Here is a 17,705-nt window from a genome sequence, read left to right on the forward strand (position 1 = left end):
TTTTTGGTTTTTCGAGACAGGGTTTCTCTGTGTAGCCCTGGCTGTCCTGGAACTCACTCTGTAGACCAGGCTGGCCTCGAACTCAAAAATCCGCCTGCCTCTTCCTCCCAGAGTGTTGGGATTACAGGCGTGTGCCACCACCGCCCGGCTCTGTTTTACATCTCAATTCTCATTGTTCATCAAGTCTTGTAGACTTTGAATGTGGTTAGTTTTGGTGTGGATGCTTTTATTTATTTGCAACTTAATGTTTTATTTATTTTCTGTGTGTTCTTTTAAATAATCAAGTTTATTTTTAAAAAAGAATGGGGTGTGCTGGTCTCTGGGCCAGGAGGAAGCTTCCGTCCACACACCGCGTCTCTCTGATATTTCACCTTTGCCCATCACACCAGCCTCTGGTCCCATAAAGTTTATTACAAACAATGAGGGACTTTTGGGGATCAGTCACTCGTCGTAGAATTTTGGCAGCTCGTCTCCCAGGATGACTCGATGGTCCACACCGGCAGCTGTAATGGTGACCAGGTAGATGACGCCCCCACTAGAGCCATCTCGGTTCATGGCCAGTGCGATGGCTGCAGAGGGTTCACATTGGAGAGAGGAGCAGGAAATGGCTTAAACAAGTTTCCTTCCCTTTCCAACTACATGCCACTTTCCCCTCAGAACACATCATGATGCCCAGCAAACCAGCATCTGCCCAGGTCTCTGCTGTAAACGTTCAGGTTACCTACAGGTTAGCACAAACTGCCCAAATACTTGAATGCTGAGCAATCAAGTTCGTGGTAACTAGCTGGGGGTGTGTGTGTGTGTGTGTGTGTGTGTGCGCGCGCGCGCGCGCGCGCACGTGTAGGGGATAGCTCAGTCCACTGCTGGTTCCCATAGTGACCTCATACCCTTACGTGAGTCCTGCTCCGTCCCTACCGCCCCTGCCCCATCTCTTCTACCAAGTGTCTTGTTTGTCCCCTCCCGCTCTCAAATGTCTCCCAGTTTCAAAAGATGGAGATGGAGATGGAGAGACGGCTCAGTGGTTAAGAGAACCACTGGTTCCCAGCGCCCACATCAGGTGCCTTACAAACACCTGCAACTCCAGCTCCAGAGGACCCAGAATCCTCTCCTGGCTTCCACGGACACACGCACAAGCCCACACCCAGACACACTCATGTACACACACACAAACCCACACCCAGACACACCCATGTACACATGCCTAATTAAAAGTAAATAATATTTTTAGAAGCTTGGACACGGACTGGCCACCCTTGTATTTCTTTTCTCATTCTTCACGGTCCACATTCTTCTCTTATTCTTTCTACATCCAGAAACCCTCCCGACATTGAAATCACCTCTCAGTTGGCTAGTTACCATCTGTGGTGAAACGCCGGCACTCCTCGGGGGTCATGCCTGTCTTATAAGCTGCGTCCACATAACCGTAAATGTAGGTGCTTCCGGAACCACCGATGGTAAAGGGCTGTCGAATAAGCATGCCTCCCATGGTTCCGTACACCTAGAGAGAGGGTCCCTCAGGTCAGGTCAGGTCAGCCCACAGCTTTGTCATGTTAGATGAGCTATTGTGGAGACCTAGGGCCCCCACACTTGAGCCTGGGACCCCACACTTGAGCCTGGGACCCCCACACTTGGGCCTGGGACCCCCACACTTGGGCCCGGGACCCCACACTTGAGCCCAGGACCCCACACTTGAGCCTGTGACCCCCACACTTGGGCCTGGGACCCCACACTTGCGCCTGGGACCCCCACACTTGAGCATGGGACCCCCCACACTTTAGCCTGGGACCCCCACACTTGGGCCTGGGACCCCCACACTTGAGCCTGGGACCCCCACACTTGAGCCTGGGACCCCCACACTTGGGCCTGGGACCCCACACTTGGGCCTGGGACCCCCCACACTTGAGCCTGGGACCCCCACACTTGGGCCTGGGACCCCCACACTTGGGCCTGGGACCCCCACACTTGAGCCTGGGACCCCCACACTTGGGCCTGGGACCCCCACACTTGGGCCTGCAGTGTGCTTTTATCATTTGTTTTGTTCGTTTTGAAACAGGGTCTCACTAATGTAGCCCTGGCTTGCTATGGATCAAGTTCTTCAAACCCAGAGATCCACATGCCCAGCTTCCCGAGTGCTGAGACCGAAGATGCATACCATCGCACCTGGGCTGTGGTATGTCTTTAGAGGAACCATCCTTAGACCCCAAAGCTAGAAAGACGTGCGTCTTTCATCTCTCTTAAGAGAGGAGTGGGGACCCCTGAGACCTGGAAGGGTTGAACTCACCTGGCCCCCCTCACGTTGGTCCCAACCAGCCACTATGAGATGCGCTAACAAGTCCTCACGGTACTTGTAGGAGATGTTCTTCACCACGTTTGCGGCAGCCAGGACGAGGGGCGGCTCCTCCAGCTCCAACCTGAAGCGGATGGTGGGACTGAGGGTCACCAGCACTCTGCTAAGTCTCACCCTTGCCGCCACCACTGCCCTCTCTGCCAAGTCACGCTGGAACCAGCGGCTGCCACAGAGACCAGCTTCCCTCCCACGTGCCTAGGGAGTCGGAGCTCCACACCAGAGGTCCTCAGCTCCTCACCTGCCCCACCTTCCCACTCCCAACGATAAACCCCTCCCTTGACTCGAACGGCCCTGCCCTCTTCGGTTAAAGCAGATGATAAGCTTGCTTCCTTCCCAATGACCTTGATTTCTCCTGGCCTGATATTAGGAGTGGGCCAAATGGCTGTCTTCTTCCTGATTTCCTACATCAGGGCAGCGATGTGCTCGGTTCAAGTCAGCACAGGGGAGATGGAGTCGCTACTGTGACTTCCTCTTCACGGATGCAGAACACTGGCTCCCAGACACTCCAGTGGGAGCCCAACACTGGCAAAGCCGCACAGCTGGGGAGTTCTAGCGGGAGGGGAGGCGGGACCCCGGGGCTTTGTACCCGTGCAGCTCCAGCTGGTAGGCCGCCATGTCAGCTATGGCTTGGGCATCAGCAGCAGAACCCGAGAGGGCGCAGTAGATGCGCTCATGCAGAGGGGAGAGCTTGTCGAACACGCGGTTCACTACTGCTGCTCTGTGAGGAAAGAGCCAAAGTCAAGTTGGTTTGAAAAGACAGCAGCAGGGCTTGCAATGCTCAGATTAAAGTGGGAAACAAAAAGACATCTCAGAGCAGTAAGTCACTACAGTTGTCAGAGTCAGATGTGCTGGGCTGGGTGGGGGTGGGGGTGGGGGTGGAGTGTAGTCCAGGTGGTAGAGTACCTGCCCGGCATGCACAGAGCCCAGCAGAGTGTGAGGTGGGCACGGTGGCCACACTTGTACTTTTTTTTTTTTTTAAGATTTGCTTCTTATTATATCTAAGTACACTGTCGCTGTTTTCAGACGCACCAGAAGGGGGCATCAGATCTTATCACAGATGGTTGTGAGCCACCAATGTGGTTGCTGGGATTTGAACTCAGGACCTTCGGAAGAGCAGCCAGCGCTCTTAACCGCTGAGCCATCTCTCCAGCCCCACACTTGTACCCTTAACACTCAGGAGGTAGAGGCAGGAGAAGCAGCATCCAAGACCAGCCTTGACTACACAGCAAGCTTAAGGCCAGCCTGGGCTACAAGAGAGAGACCCTATTTTAGATACTAGAGTCCCCAAATACTAGACTTTTAGTGACAGATTGATTTGTTTTTATTTCATGTACATTTGTGTTTTGACTGCATGTTTGCCTGTATGAGGACATCAGATCCCCTGGAACTGGAGTCACAGACAGTTCCGAGCTGCCATGAACCCATGCTGGGAATTGAACCCGGGTCATACGGACGAGCTCTTAACCACTGAGCCATCTCTCCAGACCCCAAATCCTAGTTTTTTATATATATAACAAAACAACAAAAGAACACCTAGGTAAGAAAAGTGTGTCTCTAAGCCAGGCAGTGGTGGTGCACACTTTATATCCCAGCACTTGGGACACAGAGGCAGGTGGATCTCTGTGTTTGAGACCAGCCTGATCGATATAGTAAGTTCCAGGACATTCAGAGCTACACAGAGAAATTCTGTTTTGAAAAACAAAAACAAAGCAAAAAGTGAAACAAGAGGAAAAAAATTGCCTCTTTCCAGAATTTCTTTGCTGTTCATCGCTTTAAGGGGCGAGGGTAGTTCTACAGAACATGGCGTAAGTAGCACTGAGGTGATCCCACAGTCTGACTTGTGTGTGAGGAAACTAGCCAGGATGGGAGACTAAGCAAACTCACTTCAAACTCAGGCAAATCAGACATCGGCTTGACAAAACCGCCATTTTTTTTAAATCCTAACTGCAGATAGCCCCGTCCCTCTACAATCTACCCTGCGCCCCTCTGAGACACTATTTCTTTACATCCTGCGGATCCTCTGCCACGGATTCAGAGGCCCAAACGCCTCTCCGTCAGTGCATTATGATACGTTTTGGAAAGCTGAGCTTCATTTCTTGGAAGGTTACCATACTGCTCAGATGCGGGCAAGACAAATGTACACTTAGGGCCGCCAGCTTCCCCCAGCACACAGGCCTTCGATATACTCACCCTGCAGACACCCGGGAATCAGAGCCCACCACGACACCCCCGTCAAACTCCACCGCCATGATGGTTGTCTGCAGAAAGAAGAGTCAGAGCAGGGAGCGTCTTAAGGAAGAAGAAATGTCCATGGCAGGAGGTGACGACTCAAGGTCACACAGCCTGCCTGAACTTCCCTCTGTTTTCTGTGTTGTGTCTGGCTGCAGGGAACTGTCACGGCTTGACTGTGGTACAGCATAGAAAAGAACCCTCTCCTCAAGCCCCCTCTTCCCTGACTGAAAAGCAAGGATGGGTTCCCAGAGGCAGAAATAATCCACGTGTGAAGGAGAGCAGGGCAGGAGAAGGCCCAGGACACTGTCCCTGCTGCTTGCGAAGTGCGTACCACACGCATTATTACTGTGAATTACTGTGACACAAGGCCAGGTCTTCCCTGGTCCTGGATCCCCCCACCTGCAACATTATTTAGTCAGAAGGGTAGCCTCAGGGTTTCTGAGCAGGGGTCACAGAAGAGGCCAGTGGGTAGACATGGCCAGGAGTCAAGGCAGGACAGAAGCAGCAAGGATCGTTCAGGAAGGGCACACGTTTCATTTAAGCGAAGTCTCTGCAGCCAGGGGAAGGCACTGCTGGATAGCAGAGTTTTTCCAGGTCAAGGTAAGAATTAAGGATAAATGAGGCAGGGTAGACATGTCTACTTCCCCCACGCCTTCTAGGCTAAAGGGCACCTTAGAGACCTTCGGTCGCTCTGAGAAAACTGACTTAGGAAGAAGAATGAGCTTCCCATGTTCACGCAGGTCTCATTCTGGACCCTGATTGATCAGATTTCTAAGTCCCACAGCTATGTGCAGCGAGGACGATTCTTTCCAACCTTTCTCTCCACTCCATACCTCACTCTGATCTCGGGGACCCTGCACGTGAGTGTGAGTGTGTTTTCTGACCACAAATAAAAGGCCAGAAATGGTCACTCCATGCTAGAGGCTGCTCCTCCACATCGAGTTAAGAGTGTGGTTGGTGCCTTTCAGAGAGCAGAAACCAGCTGCCATCTCCTCCCCAGCCTTCCATGCCCGGGCAAAGTTCTCAGGCAAGCATGGGAATGGTGGTGGTGGTGGGGGGGAGCAGGGCAGCACCTGGGACAAGGAGAACCACCGATCATCCCCATCTCCCCCTCCATCCTGGCGCCAGAGAGCTTGTCCTCACTCCGGGCGGAGGTTGTCTGGGGCTGGGTTAAGCAAAGATCTGTATGATGTGTAGGAATGCACATCACAGCGAGCCTCCACATTACCTTCTCTCAGGTGCTTCGTCCAGGAGACCTCAGCACCTATTTTGCAGGGGTCCCCAAGCCCCTCACTTGATTTAGCCAGTAGCCCCCACTGCGCAGTCCAGACCGAAAGCGAAAGCACCTTGGAGCAGCTTCCCTTCGACGCTTCCAGCTCGAGTCGAAAGCTCGCACCTTCTCACCAGCTTCGCCTGCGGATCCCTCCACCCACAGACCCCTGGACACCACGCTTCTGAGCAGGGATACCCTACGTTCACTGTGCAGCGCAAGAGCTGGGCACTATAAGCTTCCTAAGTCTCTTAGCCTCTTGGTTCACTTCCCAGAGCTTTAGGGGTCCCTGGTCACTCCACACGCTGACTCTCACCCCCAGACCCATTACCCCGGTGTGGACTTCTCCCGTCTGGAATGAGCCGGCGGTAGGTGCTCCTGCCCGCAGCATCTTAGCAGAGCGGAGCTCGGCTTTCCAGTCAGCAGCAGCGTGCGGCGGCGCAGGCAACTTGCAGCCTGTGGCCCCGCCCCGTCATCGCGCAAGGGGCGTGTCGTTCTATCAGGCATTTGGCGCCCACAGCCAACCTGAGCCGAGCAGATCTGCCCAGAGACAGGTGACGACAGAGGGTCCCGCCCTCAAGCTGGGGCGGGGCCTGGGATGGGAAAATTCACGCGAGCAAGCGAAGAAGGCTGGGGAAGGAGAGGAGAATGTGAGTCGCGGAGAAGAACTGGGGTACTAGGCAGAACTCTAACTCCGACTTCAGCGGCTGCTTCCACAACAGCCTGGGCAAGCCAGTCTCAGAAGGGGGCGTGTCTAGTGATTCGGCGGCAGCTTTCGGTTTCTTCTTCCTCTAAACGTTGGCACTTCCAGCCAGCGCCACCAGCTCGAGCGGGTTCCCGGGACTTTCCGCGCACGCCCTCGGACCCGCCCTTCTTCCCTCCCCACGGAGACTCCAGAGCAGCGAAGACGCGGAGAGTCCCGGGCTAGGACCAGACTCTGGACAGCGAATTCTCCATGGCTGCGCACGCCTGGCTGGCGGCAGCCCTGCTGCTGCTGGTGGACTGGCTGCTGCTGCGGCCCGTGCTCCCGGGAATCTTCTCCCTGTTGGTTCCCGAGGTGCCGCTGCTCCGGGTCTGGGCGGTGGGCCTGAGCCGCTGGGCCATTCTGGGACTAGGGGTCCGCGGGGTCCTCGGGAAAACCGCGGGAGCCCATGGCTGGCTGGCTGCTTTGCAGCCGCTTGTGGCGGCGCTGGGTTTGGCCCTGCCTGGACTTGCCTTGTTCCGAGAGCTGGCCGCCTGGGGAGCACTCCGGGAGGGTGACAGCGCTGGATTACTGCACTGGAACAGTCGTCCAGATGCCTTCGCTATCAGTTATGTGGCAGCATTGCCCGCAGCCGCCCTGTGGCACAAGTTGGGGAGCCTCTGGGCGCCCAGTGGCCACAGGGGCGCTGGAGACATGCTGTGTCGGATGCTAGGCTTCCTGGGCTCCAAGAAGCGGCGTCTCTACTTGGTTCTGGTTCTCTTGATCCTCTCCTGCCTTGGTAAGGGAGACTCGTGGCGAAAGAGCAGGCCGTAGGGGACAGGGCAGGATTCCAGGACAATGGGCAGAAAGGAAGAATAAAGTGGTCCCGGGAAGCGTCAGAGCCACTAAGGAGGCAACTTAGGCGGAAAGAGAAGGACCCAGACCCGAGAAGGGGTCCTGACAAGGGCATTGGGGAGCCGAACGTCACATCATGGCCGTAGCGTGAGGGCTTCTTTCCACACTGCCATCTGCCATCTTTTCTCTTCTCTTCTCTCCTTTCCTTTCCTTTTCTTTCCTCTTTGAGATAGGGTCTTTCTTTGTAGCTCTGGCTGTCCTAGAACTCACTATGTAACCCAGGCTGGCCTCAACCCAGAGAGATCTGCTGGCCTCTACCTTGAGTGCTGGGATTAACAGCCTGCGCCCCAAGCCCTGCTAACCGCCATCTTTCTTAAGTAGCCCTTGAGAAGTTTGATGTAGGCTTGGGTGGGCGAGCTCAGCTTTCTGGACAGCGGTGAAGGGAGAGGGGCAGGAGTGGGGGGTGGTTCGCTCATAATGTCTGTGACTGAGGTGTCTCCCCTCTCTCCAGGGGAAATGGCCATTCCCTTCTTCACGGGCCGCATCACTGACTGGATTCTTCAGGATAAGACAGCTCCTAGCTTCAGCCGCAACATTTGGCTTATGTCCGTTCTCACCATAGCCAGGTGTGGGGGATGGGAGCAGGGATCCTGGAGCAGAGGGGACTGGATGTTGGGACTGTTAAGTTACACTTCTGTGGGTAGCTGGGACTCTGTCTCAGGAAGGAGATAGCTGATCCTCCTGTGTCTCTGACTCTCTAGTACAGCGCTGGAGTTTTCAAGTGATGGAATCTACAACTTCACCATGGGCCACATGCATAACCGTGTGCATGGAGAGGTGTTTCGGGCCGTCCTTCGCCAGGAGACAGGGTTTTTCCTGAAGAACCCAGCAGGTCTCTCACGAAACCTTCTCACTTGTATAATATAATCTCTCTATCGCCACACACGCTCTTGACTGCTCCTTCCGCCCCCAAAACATGCATACACACATGCCCAGGTGAATCCCCAGCACCGTACGAGTGGGGTGTGGTAATTCCAACACTTGGGGGACTGAGGCAGGAGCTACAGGTTGAAGTTCAAAGTCTTTCAGCTACATAGTCAATCTAGGGCCAGCCTAGGCTACACGGGATCCTGCCTCTAAATCCAAGACTTCTTGTAGGTTAAGGCAAAAGCTCTACCAACTGAGTGACCCCCCTTCCCAAGCCTTCTTATTCGTGGTATATCTCAAATGTAGCAAAACATTGTCTTTTTTTGCTCTAAGAAAAACAGTATTTGCATTCAAAATTCCCCATTGACAGAAAAGGCAGACTTAGAGCCCTGGAAAGCCAGAGACGCTCAACTCCAACTGCCTCATTTAAAATGGAAGAAACTGAATTCTGGACACTAGATGCTGAAGCCTACCCAGGCCGACGCACTGGGGTTAGACCCGAGGGTCTCCATTTCCTGAAGGACCCTGGCCTGCCTCCTGGCTGCTGCCTCCCTTCTCCCCATGGCTACTGGAGTGCCAGTGGCAGGGAACGGACCAGAGTTACAGTGTCTGAGGAGCTGAGAGCTTTCAGGGAATCGGAAGTTCATTTTACATTAGCTTTATTTGTATTTTTATTGTCTTAGACAGGGTCTTACTGTCTAGGCCTTGGCTGGCCTAGAATTCGCCAGCTAGATCAGATTACCCTTTGCTGCCTCTGCCCCCAGACTGTTGGGACTAAAGGTGTGTGCCACCACACCCAGCTACAACTCCTTTACAGCCAAGCACAGGCCTACCAGATCTTTCTTTTCCCCTGCATTGGAGTTCCTGCAGCTCCCCAACCCCCTACCCCTGGCAGCCCCCTCAGGATGGTGCTGACTTGCCTACCCGGTCCTCCCCACCCCCGACTGTCAGCTCCTCTCTCTCTGTGAACCACTTGCTCACTGACTCTCTCGTTCCCTATCTGGGCAGGTTCCATCACATCTCGGGTGACCAAGGACACAGCCAACGTGTGCGAGTCCATTAGTGAGGAGCTGAACCTGCTGCTGTGGTACCTGGGGCGAGCCCTGTGCCTCCTGGCGTTCATGTTTTGGGGGTCACCGTACCTCACTCTGGTCACCCTGATCACGCTGCCCCTGCTTTTCCTTTTGCCTAAGAAGCTTGGGAAGGTGCACCAGGTACGCTCCCAGGCCCCGGAGCCTGCGCTCCGTTTCTCCTAGACTACTTTCAGTGTGGTTTCCACTCCTCCGCCATCCTCAGCCTCTGTCCTGTGACCACTGCCCCACACTGCCCTGCACCCACATCTGTGTACTCTTGTCTAAATTTTGGTCATGATCTGTCCTTACGAATAGGATCCAGGCTGGAGAGACAGCTCAGGGTTCAGAGGGCTGACTTCCTCCAGGGGGCCTGAGTTTGGTTCCCAGTGCCCACACCAGGCCAATCTATACACATGACACACACACACACAGACACACACACAACAGACACATACACACACACAGACACACACAGACACACAGACACACACAGACACACACACACACACAGACACACAGAGACACACACACAGAGACACACACACACAGACACACACAGACACACAGACACACACAGACACACACACACACACAGACACACAGAGACACACACACACAGACACACACAGACACACACAGACACACACACACAGAGACACATACACACACAGACACACACAGACACACAGACACACACAGACACACAGACACACACACACAGAGACACACACAGACACACACAGACACACAGACACACACACAGAGACACACAGAGACACACACACAGACACACACAGACACACAGACACACACAGACACACAGACACACACAGACACACACACACAGACACACAGAGACACACACACAGAGACACACACACACAGACACACACAGACACACACAGACACACACACACAGAGACACATACACACACAGACACACACAGACACACAGACACACACAGACACACACACACACAGAGACACACACAGACACACACACACAGACACACACACACACACACACACACACACACACGATAGAATAAATCTTACAAAAACTGGATTCATTTCCTCCACACGTCTTCTGCCTAGAAGTATGGCTGTAGCCCTTTCTCTTCCCTCTGTCCCTCTGACTCTTGACTTAAGTTCCCCGTGGGTAATGTAGGTGCACCCATTTATTCTCATTTGCACACCCCGTGTGGTGTCTCTGGACCTTGTCTCCCTTAGTCCCTGGCAGTGAAGGTGCAGGAGTCCCTAGCGAAGTCCACCCAGGTGGCCCTCGAGGCCCTGTCGGCGATGCCTACCGTACGGAGCTTTGCCAACGAGGAGGGAGAGGCCCAGAAGTTCAGGCAGAAGTTGGAGGAAATGAAGCCGCTAAACAAGAAGGAGGCCCTGGCTTACGTCGCTGAAGTCTGGACCACGAGTGTGAGTACTGGGAGATGGATGCCCACTCCCTTGTGTGATGCCCACTCCTCCCTTGTGTGATGCCCACTCCCTCGTGTGATGCCCACTCCTCCCTCGTGTGATGCCCACTCCCTTGTGTGAACACTCTTGGCTCTGCTGTTTCCCAACCCTCCTGCTCCTCCTCCGGTGGGGGGCGGTTGCCTCAGAGTTCTCCATCTCTCCACTCTCTGTCCTTAATTCTCTCAGTGTTTTGTGGTGCTAAGAACTGATCTTCCACATCAGCACACGAAGCCCACTTGACCTGTGTGTTAGGGAGACTCCACTCTCCCGGCTCGGGCCCTTCCTTGGCTTCCATCCCTGCATGGTGTGTGCTTCATGCTGCACTGTGTGGCGAGCTGGTGGGAGCCAGAAGTGACAGAGGCAGGCAGCCAGGGGCAGCTGTGATAAGGACACGCAGAGAGCTAAAGCGGGAACCAGAGATTCCAGGCTCCTTTCTGCCACCAACCAGTTCTGTATCCAGCACATGTTACCTTTTTTTCTGAGGCTGTTGCCCTGTTTTGAAAAATGGGAATAAAACACCATATGGTGGTTCACATCTGTAATCCCAGGACTCAAGCTGAGGCAGGAGGATTGCTGTGAGTTTCCAGCCATCATGAGTACGATGTGAGACTTGTCTCAGTAAAAGGGGCAGGGCAGTGAGATGGCTCAGGAGGTAAGGGTCCCTGCTCTCATGCTGCCAGGCCTGGGGACCTGAGATCCGGCTCTGGAACCGAGTCCTCAAAGCTGTCTTCTGACTTCCACAAGGTGCACTGTAGTGCCTGCTCACACACAAAAATAAATAAAATAAAGTAGTAAGAAGTAATAATAATAATAATAATAATAATAATAAACAGCAGCAAGAAAGGTATAACATAACCTCCTTTCCAGAGGCTCTTGATGGGAGCCGAGGTGTGGTGTTTACCTTTGTAACACAGAGTGGAGATGGCTCAGCTGTTAAGGACGCAGACTGCTCTTCCTGGTGACCAGCACTTATGTAGAGCAGCTCACAGCTGCCTGCAGCTGTAGCTCCTGGGGTTCTGACGCCCTCTTCTGACCTCCGTGCATGCGCCCGCAGACAGACAGACCTGCAGACAAAAACAGACGCGCGCGCACACAGACATATAACTTAGAATTATAAAAAATAAATCTTTTTTAAAACGAGTCAAATGTTCCTCAAACAAGGAGACGGAGGCGATGGTGAGGACTTGGAGGATGTGAGCTGTGTTTTGAGTCTGAACTTGACCCCGCCTTCTCCTCTGTCTCTCAGATCTGGGAGAAAGGACCTCCCACGTGACCATTGCAGTCCGGTTTATCCCACGGTTTCCCTGTAGGTGTCGGGGATGCTGCTGAAGGTGGGGATCCTGTACCTCGGCGGGCAGCTGGTGCTCAGAGGGGCTGTCAGCAGCGGCAGCCTGGTCTCGTTCGTTCTCTACCAGCTTCAGTTCACCAGCGCCGTCCAGGTGAGCCCCGCCCCCGCCGAGCCTCGGCCTGCGCTTTGCCGCCTCTGACCTCCGCGCTGTGTCTGCCTCTTCACTGAATGCTGTCGAGCAGGTTAGACGGCCCACCTGCTTTCGTGGTCCACCCCAGCCTCACCCACACCCCGCTCTGCCATGCAGGTCCTGCTGTCCATCTATCCCTCCATGCAGAAGGCTGTGGGCTCCTCGGAGAAAATATTCGAATACCTGGACCGGACTCCTTGCTCTCCACTCAGTGGCTCGTTGGCACCCGTAAACATGGAGGGCCTCGTGGAGTTCCAAGATGTCTCCTTTGCCTACCCAAACCATCCCAACGTCCAGGTGCTTCAGGTACCGTCCATCCATCCCTTCCACCTCTTGCGTTTCCTCACCAGTGACCCAGGCCCTCCCCTCAAAGGTAACAATGAGAACCGTGTCTTTGTGACCAAAGAACCAGCTTGGTCTTGCAATAATACAGGGAGAGGAGGCCTCAAGGAGAGGCTTCTGGGGCTCAGGATGGCTCGGTGGCCAAGAGCGTGTGCTGCTCTTGCAGAGGACCCCAGTTCCCAGAACTCACGCAGTCGGTCGCTCACAACCACCTGCTCCTGTTCCAGGGGATCCTGTGACCTCTCTTGACATCTGTGGGTACAAGGCATGAATGTGGCATTCATATCTACTCATACACATAAAAGTAAATCTAAAAGAAAATATTTTAAAAGATAAATCTCCTCTAACAAAGGAATTAGCCACATGTGGCTCCAGCTGCCGCTGTGAGCAGACTAGATTTCTGCTTCTGGGAGGGAACGTTCACCCTCTGCGCTCCGCTTTGACTTCCTGGTGATGCTTCTTGCTCATTCCCACGCCCCAGACCCCCTCTCTTCTCCTTCGATGCCTCCGAGAAGTCTGTGGACAGAGGGTAGGGATTGCTGTGTATTCCGTCTTCCTCCTGGGTGAGATGTCATGTCACACCCTGAGCGACAGAGGCTTTTACCGTGTGCTTCTCTGGCCTCCAGGGGCTGACGTTCACCCTGCACCCTGGAAAGGTGACAGCGTTGGTGGGACCCAATGGCTCGGGGAAGAGCACCGTGGCCGCCCTGCTGCAGAACCTGTACCAGCCCAGCGGGGGCCAGCTGCTGCTGGACGGCCAGCCCCTGGCGGAGTATGAGCACCACTACCTGCACCGCCAGGTGGGCAAGAAGGAGGTGTGGGGGAGGGGAGGAGGTCCAGCCAAGGGAAAATTTCCATGAGAACTGTGGCAGGGAGTTAGGGGACGCAAGCAGCCAGTCGGGGCTGTGTGCAGGACACACACACACAACTGTGTGGTACGCACTGGGGCTGTGTGCAGAAGGACACACGACTGTGTGGCACGCACCAGGCTGTGACTCTTGAGTCCCTAGACAATGACACTTCTGTGCTTCTTGCCGGTGGCTCTTCCCATTTCACCTCAGGTGGCCGCGGTGGGACAAGAACCGCTGCTATTTGGAAGAAGTTTTCGAGAAAACATTGCCTATGGCCTGAACTGGACTCCAACCATGGAGGAAATCAGAGCTGTGGCCATGGAGTCTGGAGCCCACGATTTCATCTCTGGGTTCCCTCAGGGCTATGACACAGGTATCTGCGTGCTCACATCCCCACGCCACCAATCCTGCCTTGGTTGTTCAGTCCCTCCCGCCCCTTGGATGTCAGTTTGTAGCTGAAACTCTTGTTTCTAAGATTCTCATCCTCAGGACTCCATCAGCCTTCAGAGGGCCTCCCTTTCCAGCTGCCTCTGACAGTTGTGTCCACGCCCTTGTGTGGGTGTGTGTGAAAGAGTGTGTATGTGTGTGTATGTGAGTATGTATGTGTGCCTGTGTATGTGTGTATCATATCCTGAGGGAATGTATGTGTGTGTATGTGTGTATATGTGTGCGTGTGTGTATGTGTGTATGAGTGTGTATACCTGTGTGCATGCGTATGTGTGTATGTGAGTGTGAATGTATATGTGAGTGTGTATGTGTGTATGGGAGTGTGTATGTTTGTGTATGTGGGTATGTATATGTGTTTGTGAGTGTGTATGTGTGTATGTATGTCTGTATGTGTGTGTCTGTGTATGTGAGTATGTATGTGAGTATGTCTGTGTGTGTATATGTGTAAATGTATGTGAGTGTCTGTGTGTGTGTCTGTGTGTGTATGTGTGCCTACATGAATGTGTATGTACGTATGTATATATGTGAGTGTGTCCATGTTTGTCAAATATGTGTGTATGTGTGAGTATGAGTGTATGTGTGTGTATGTGTGTGTGTGTCTGTGTATGTGAGTGTGCATATGTGCCTGTGTGAGTATGTATGTTTGTGTCTGTGTGTGTATTTATGTGTGTATGTATGTGAGTCTATATGTGTGTGACTGTGTATGTATGTGTGTGTCTGTGTATGTGAATGTGTGTATATGTGTATGTACACACATATCTACAACTCAGCTGGACTCTTGTCTCTGCAGAGGTAGGAGAGACTGGGAACCAGCTGTCAGGAGGTCAGCGACAGGCAGTGGCCTTGGCCCGAGCCCTGATCCGGAAGCCACGCCTGCTCATCTTGGATGATGCCACCAGTGCCCTGGATGCAGGCAACCAGCTGCGGGTAAGGCTCTGGCTCTCTCGCTTTGTCTTTCTGAGCCATCTTGCTATGTGGTCTTGGCTGGCTTGGACCTCACTTTGGAGACCATGCAGACCTCAGACCCTTGGTAGACTTCCTGCTGCTTCCTCCGGAGGGCGGGGTCACCCTGTGATGTCATGTCCTGAAGTCTCATCCGTGGGAGCTTTGCGACTGGTACTCACCCCGTGTTAGTCACACCAACAATGTAAGTGTTCACACTGCCCTTGGAACTCTGGGCTCCCATCAGCTCCCTCCAGGACACGGGAACCAGCGGACAGCGCTCCTGTCCTAACAGTCCGCAGGCTAAGCTTGCTTCGTGGCTCAGACGTTCTATGCCGCCCTTTGTACGAGTTTGCCCACCAGAGTCCTTTGCTGTGCTTATTCTGTAGATGGCAAAATAGAGGCTAAGAGAGGTTGGTTAACCTTCTAAAAGTCACACAGCTTTTGAACAGTGGAGTCTGGGTCCAGATCCAAAGCATCCAAGTCCTCATGTTCTTTGTTACTGTTACACTTTAAAAAGAATTAAGATTAATTTATTTTATGTGTTTTGCCTGAATGTATGTATGTACCTAGTGTCAGAAGAGGGTGTGGCTCCCCTGGACCTGGAGGTGTGAATGGCTGTGAGCCGCCATGTGGGTGTGGGAACTCAAGCCCTGACCCTCTGGAAGAAAAGAGCCGCCAGTGCAGTTAACTCCTGAGCCGTCTCTCCAGCCCCTGCACTGCATTTCTTTAAGTTGAAAATAAAAACTCTCAAGTTTAGTGGCTGGAGGGATGGCTCAGCAGTTAAGATCATCAGTTTTAGGAGCATTAGCTGCTCTTCCAGAGGACCTGGGTTCAATTCCCAGCACCCACGTGGCAGCTCACAACTGTCTGCAACTCCAGTTCCAGGGTTTCTGACACCCTCACACAAGCAAAAACTAATGAACATAAAATAAAAATAATTGATAAAAAGTTTCTCAGTTAACTAGTGAATTATTAAAAATATATATGACATAGGTGACCTGTGGGGTGGGTCCTGGGGGGGTGAGGAGGAGGGACTGGGAAGAGAGGAGGACGAGGAGACAGCAGCTGGGATGTAATAATATGGGAGGAGAATAATTTTCTTTTAAAGTTTCCCAGCTTATGGGTAGAGATGAGAGTCTATTCAGTCCCCTCCCCCCACCCTCTCCCCCTCCCCCGTGCTTCTGCTTTTCTGAGTTCTTGTACCTCTTCTTGAGAAGACACCTTAACAACTCAGAGGTTTGGAGAGGCACTCCAGCCCAGGGATCTCGGCATCCTTGGGCAGTGACGATGTGTCCCCGCCTTGGACGCACAGGGGCCTCCTGGGCGGAGAGGCCTCGACTGTAAGGTCTGTGTGTTTCTGCAGGTCCAGAGGCTCCTGTACGAGAACCCGGAGTGGGCGTCTCGGACAGTTCTTCTCATCACCCAGCAGCTCAGCCTGGCAGAGCAGGCCCACCTCATCCTCTTTCTCAAAGAAGGCTCTGTCTGCGAGCAGGGCACCCACCTGCAGCTCATGGAGAGAGGAGGGTGCTACCGGGCCATGGTGGAGGCTCTTACAGCGCCTTCAGAGTGACGGGCCTCCGGACTGCACACTGCGCGCTACCCCCTCCTGTGCTCTGCACTGTGTGGCAGAGAACCTGGGAGAGAAGATATTACCACACCCACGGAGACAGTGGAGGAGCGGAGGTGTTCGTTAAGGGAGAAAATGTAACCCCTAGGAGAAGCCCGGAATTTACCACGAATGTCATGACCCGCTCCCTATTAGATGGTTTGAGGTACTCCAGGCTAATACTGAGCTGCTAATCCTGTCTCCACCCTCCTGGTGCTGAGCTTGTATCACAGAGGCATGAACACACAAACCTGGTTTATGTGGTGTTGGGATAGAATGAGAAGAAAAGCCCAAAATGTACAGAGAGAAAGGACAGGCAGCTTGCAGTTACCCAAAGGCACGGGCTGGCCCATGGGTGCTCTGCGGGCTCTTGATATTTATAATAAAACTGATGTTTTGTACGGTGGCTTCTCCTGTTTCTTAACTCCCACAAACTGCTCGCTGAATTCGCCAGCACCCTCACCCCACCCCCAGCCCAGTGTCCCGTTCTTTGGAATTCTGGGGGTTTTTCTCCTGTTTTTTTTTTTTTTTGATTGTTTGTTTGTTTGTTTTGCTTTTTGTTTTTGGATCTGGTTTTTGTCAAGACAGGGTTTCTCTGTGTAGCCCTGGCTGTCCTGGAACTCACTCTGTAGACCAGGCTGGCCTCGAACTCAGAAACCCGCCTGCCTCTGCCTCCCAGAGTGCTGGGATTACAGGTGTGCGTCACCACCGCTTGGCTTGGATTTTTTTTGTTTTTGTTTTTAAGGATTTTATTTTATTTTATTTTATTTTAATTTATTTTATTTTAATTTATTTTATTTTATATGAGTACACTGTAGCTGTCTTCAGACACCAGAAGAAGGCATCAGATCCCATCACAGATGGTTGTGAGCCACCATGTGGTTGCTGGGAATTGAACTCAGGACCTCTGGAAGAGCAATCAGTGTTCTTAACCCCTGAGCCATCTCTCCATCCCCTAGAATTCTGTTTCCTTGCTGGGTCCGTCATCTTTTATTTCCTTGGACTCTCATTTCTCTTTCCTAACCACCCACCGACTCCTAGTGCGGAGCAGTACCGGGCGGCAGCCCCTCCCTCTCCGCACCCCAAGACATCAGCAACTGCAACTTAGAGTCCTTCTCTTTCTCGCTGAGGCTAGAGGAAGCGCGACAGCGCAGCGGGTGGCGACCCAGAATGCCACACTGGA

General features: G+C 53.2%; 2 protein-coding genes across 2 annotated transcripts; one reads left to right on the forward strand and one right to left on the reverse strand.

Moving 5' to 3' along the window:
- Window positions 1-267: 267 nt before the first annotated feature.
- Psmb9 (proteasome 20S subunit beta 9) lies at window positions 268-6,320 on the reverse strand. Its single transcript, XM_052163362.1, has 6 exons — window positions 6,181-6,320; window positions 4,538-4,605; window positions 2,934-3,065; window positions 2,282-2,411; window positions 1,357-1,498; window positions 268-569 (listed from the first exon to the last, which is right to left on the reverse strand). The coding sequence occupies exons 1-6, from the start codon at window positions 6,238-6,240 to the stop codon at window positions 442-444; spliced, it is 660 nt and encodes a 219-aa protein (XP_052019322.1). The 5' UTR covers window positions 6,241-6,320; the 3' UTR covers window positions 268-441.
- Window positions 6,321-6,418: 98 nt separating this feature from the next.
- Window positions 6,419-16,923, forward strand: Tap1 (transporter 1, ATP binding cassette subfamily B member). Its single transcript, XM_052163241.1, has 11 exons — window positions 6,419-7,330; window positions 7,898-8,012; window positions 8,148-8,278; window positions 9,322-9,527; window positions 10,617-10,814; window positions 12,164-12,292; window positions 12,449-12,637; window positions 13,300-13,473; window positions 13,735-13,897; window positions 14,762-14,898; window positions 16,280-16,923. The coding sequence occupies exons 1-11, from the start codon at window positions 6,805-6,807 to the stop codon at window positions 16,484-16,486; spliced, it is 2,175 nt and encodes a 724-aa protein (XP_052019201.1). The 5' UTR covers window positions 6,419-6,804; the 3' UTR covers window positions 16,487-16,923.
- Window positions 16,924-17,705: the final 782 nt, after the last annotated feature.

Source organism: Apodemus sylvaticus, chromosome 19, assembly GCF_947179515.1.
Source record: "Apodemus sylvaticus chromosome 19, mApoSyl1.1, whole genome shotgun sequence".
NCBI lineage: Eukaryota > Metazoa > Chordata > Mammalia > Rodentia > Muridae > Apodemus > Apodemus sylvaticus.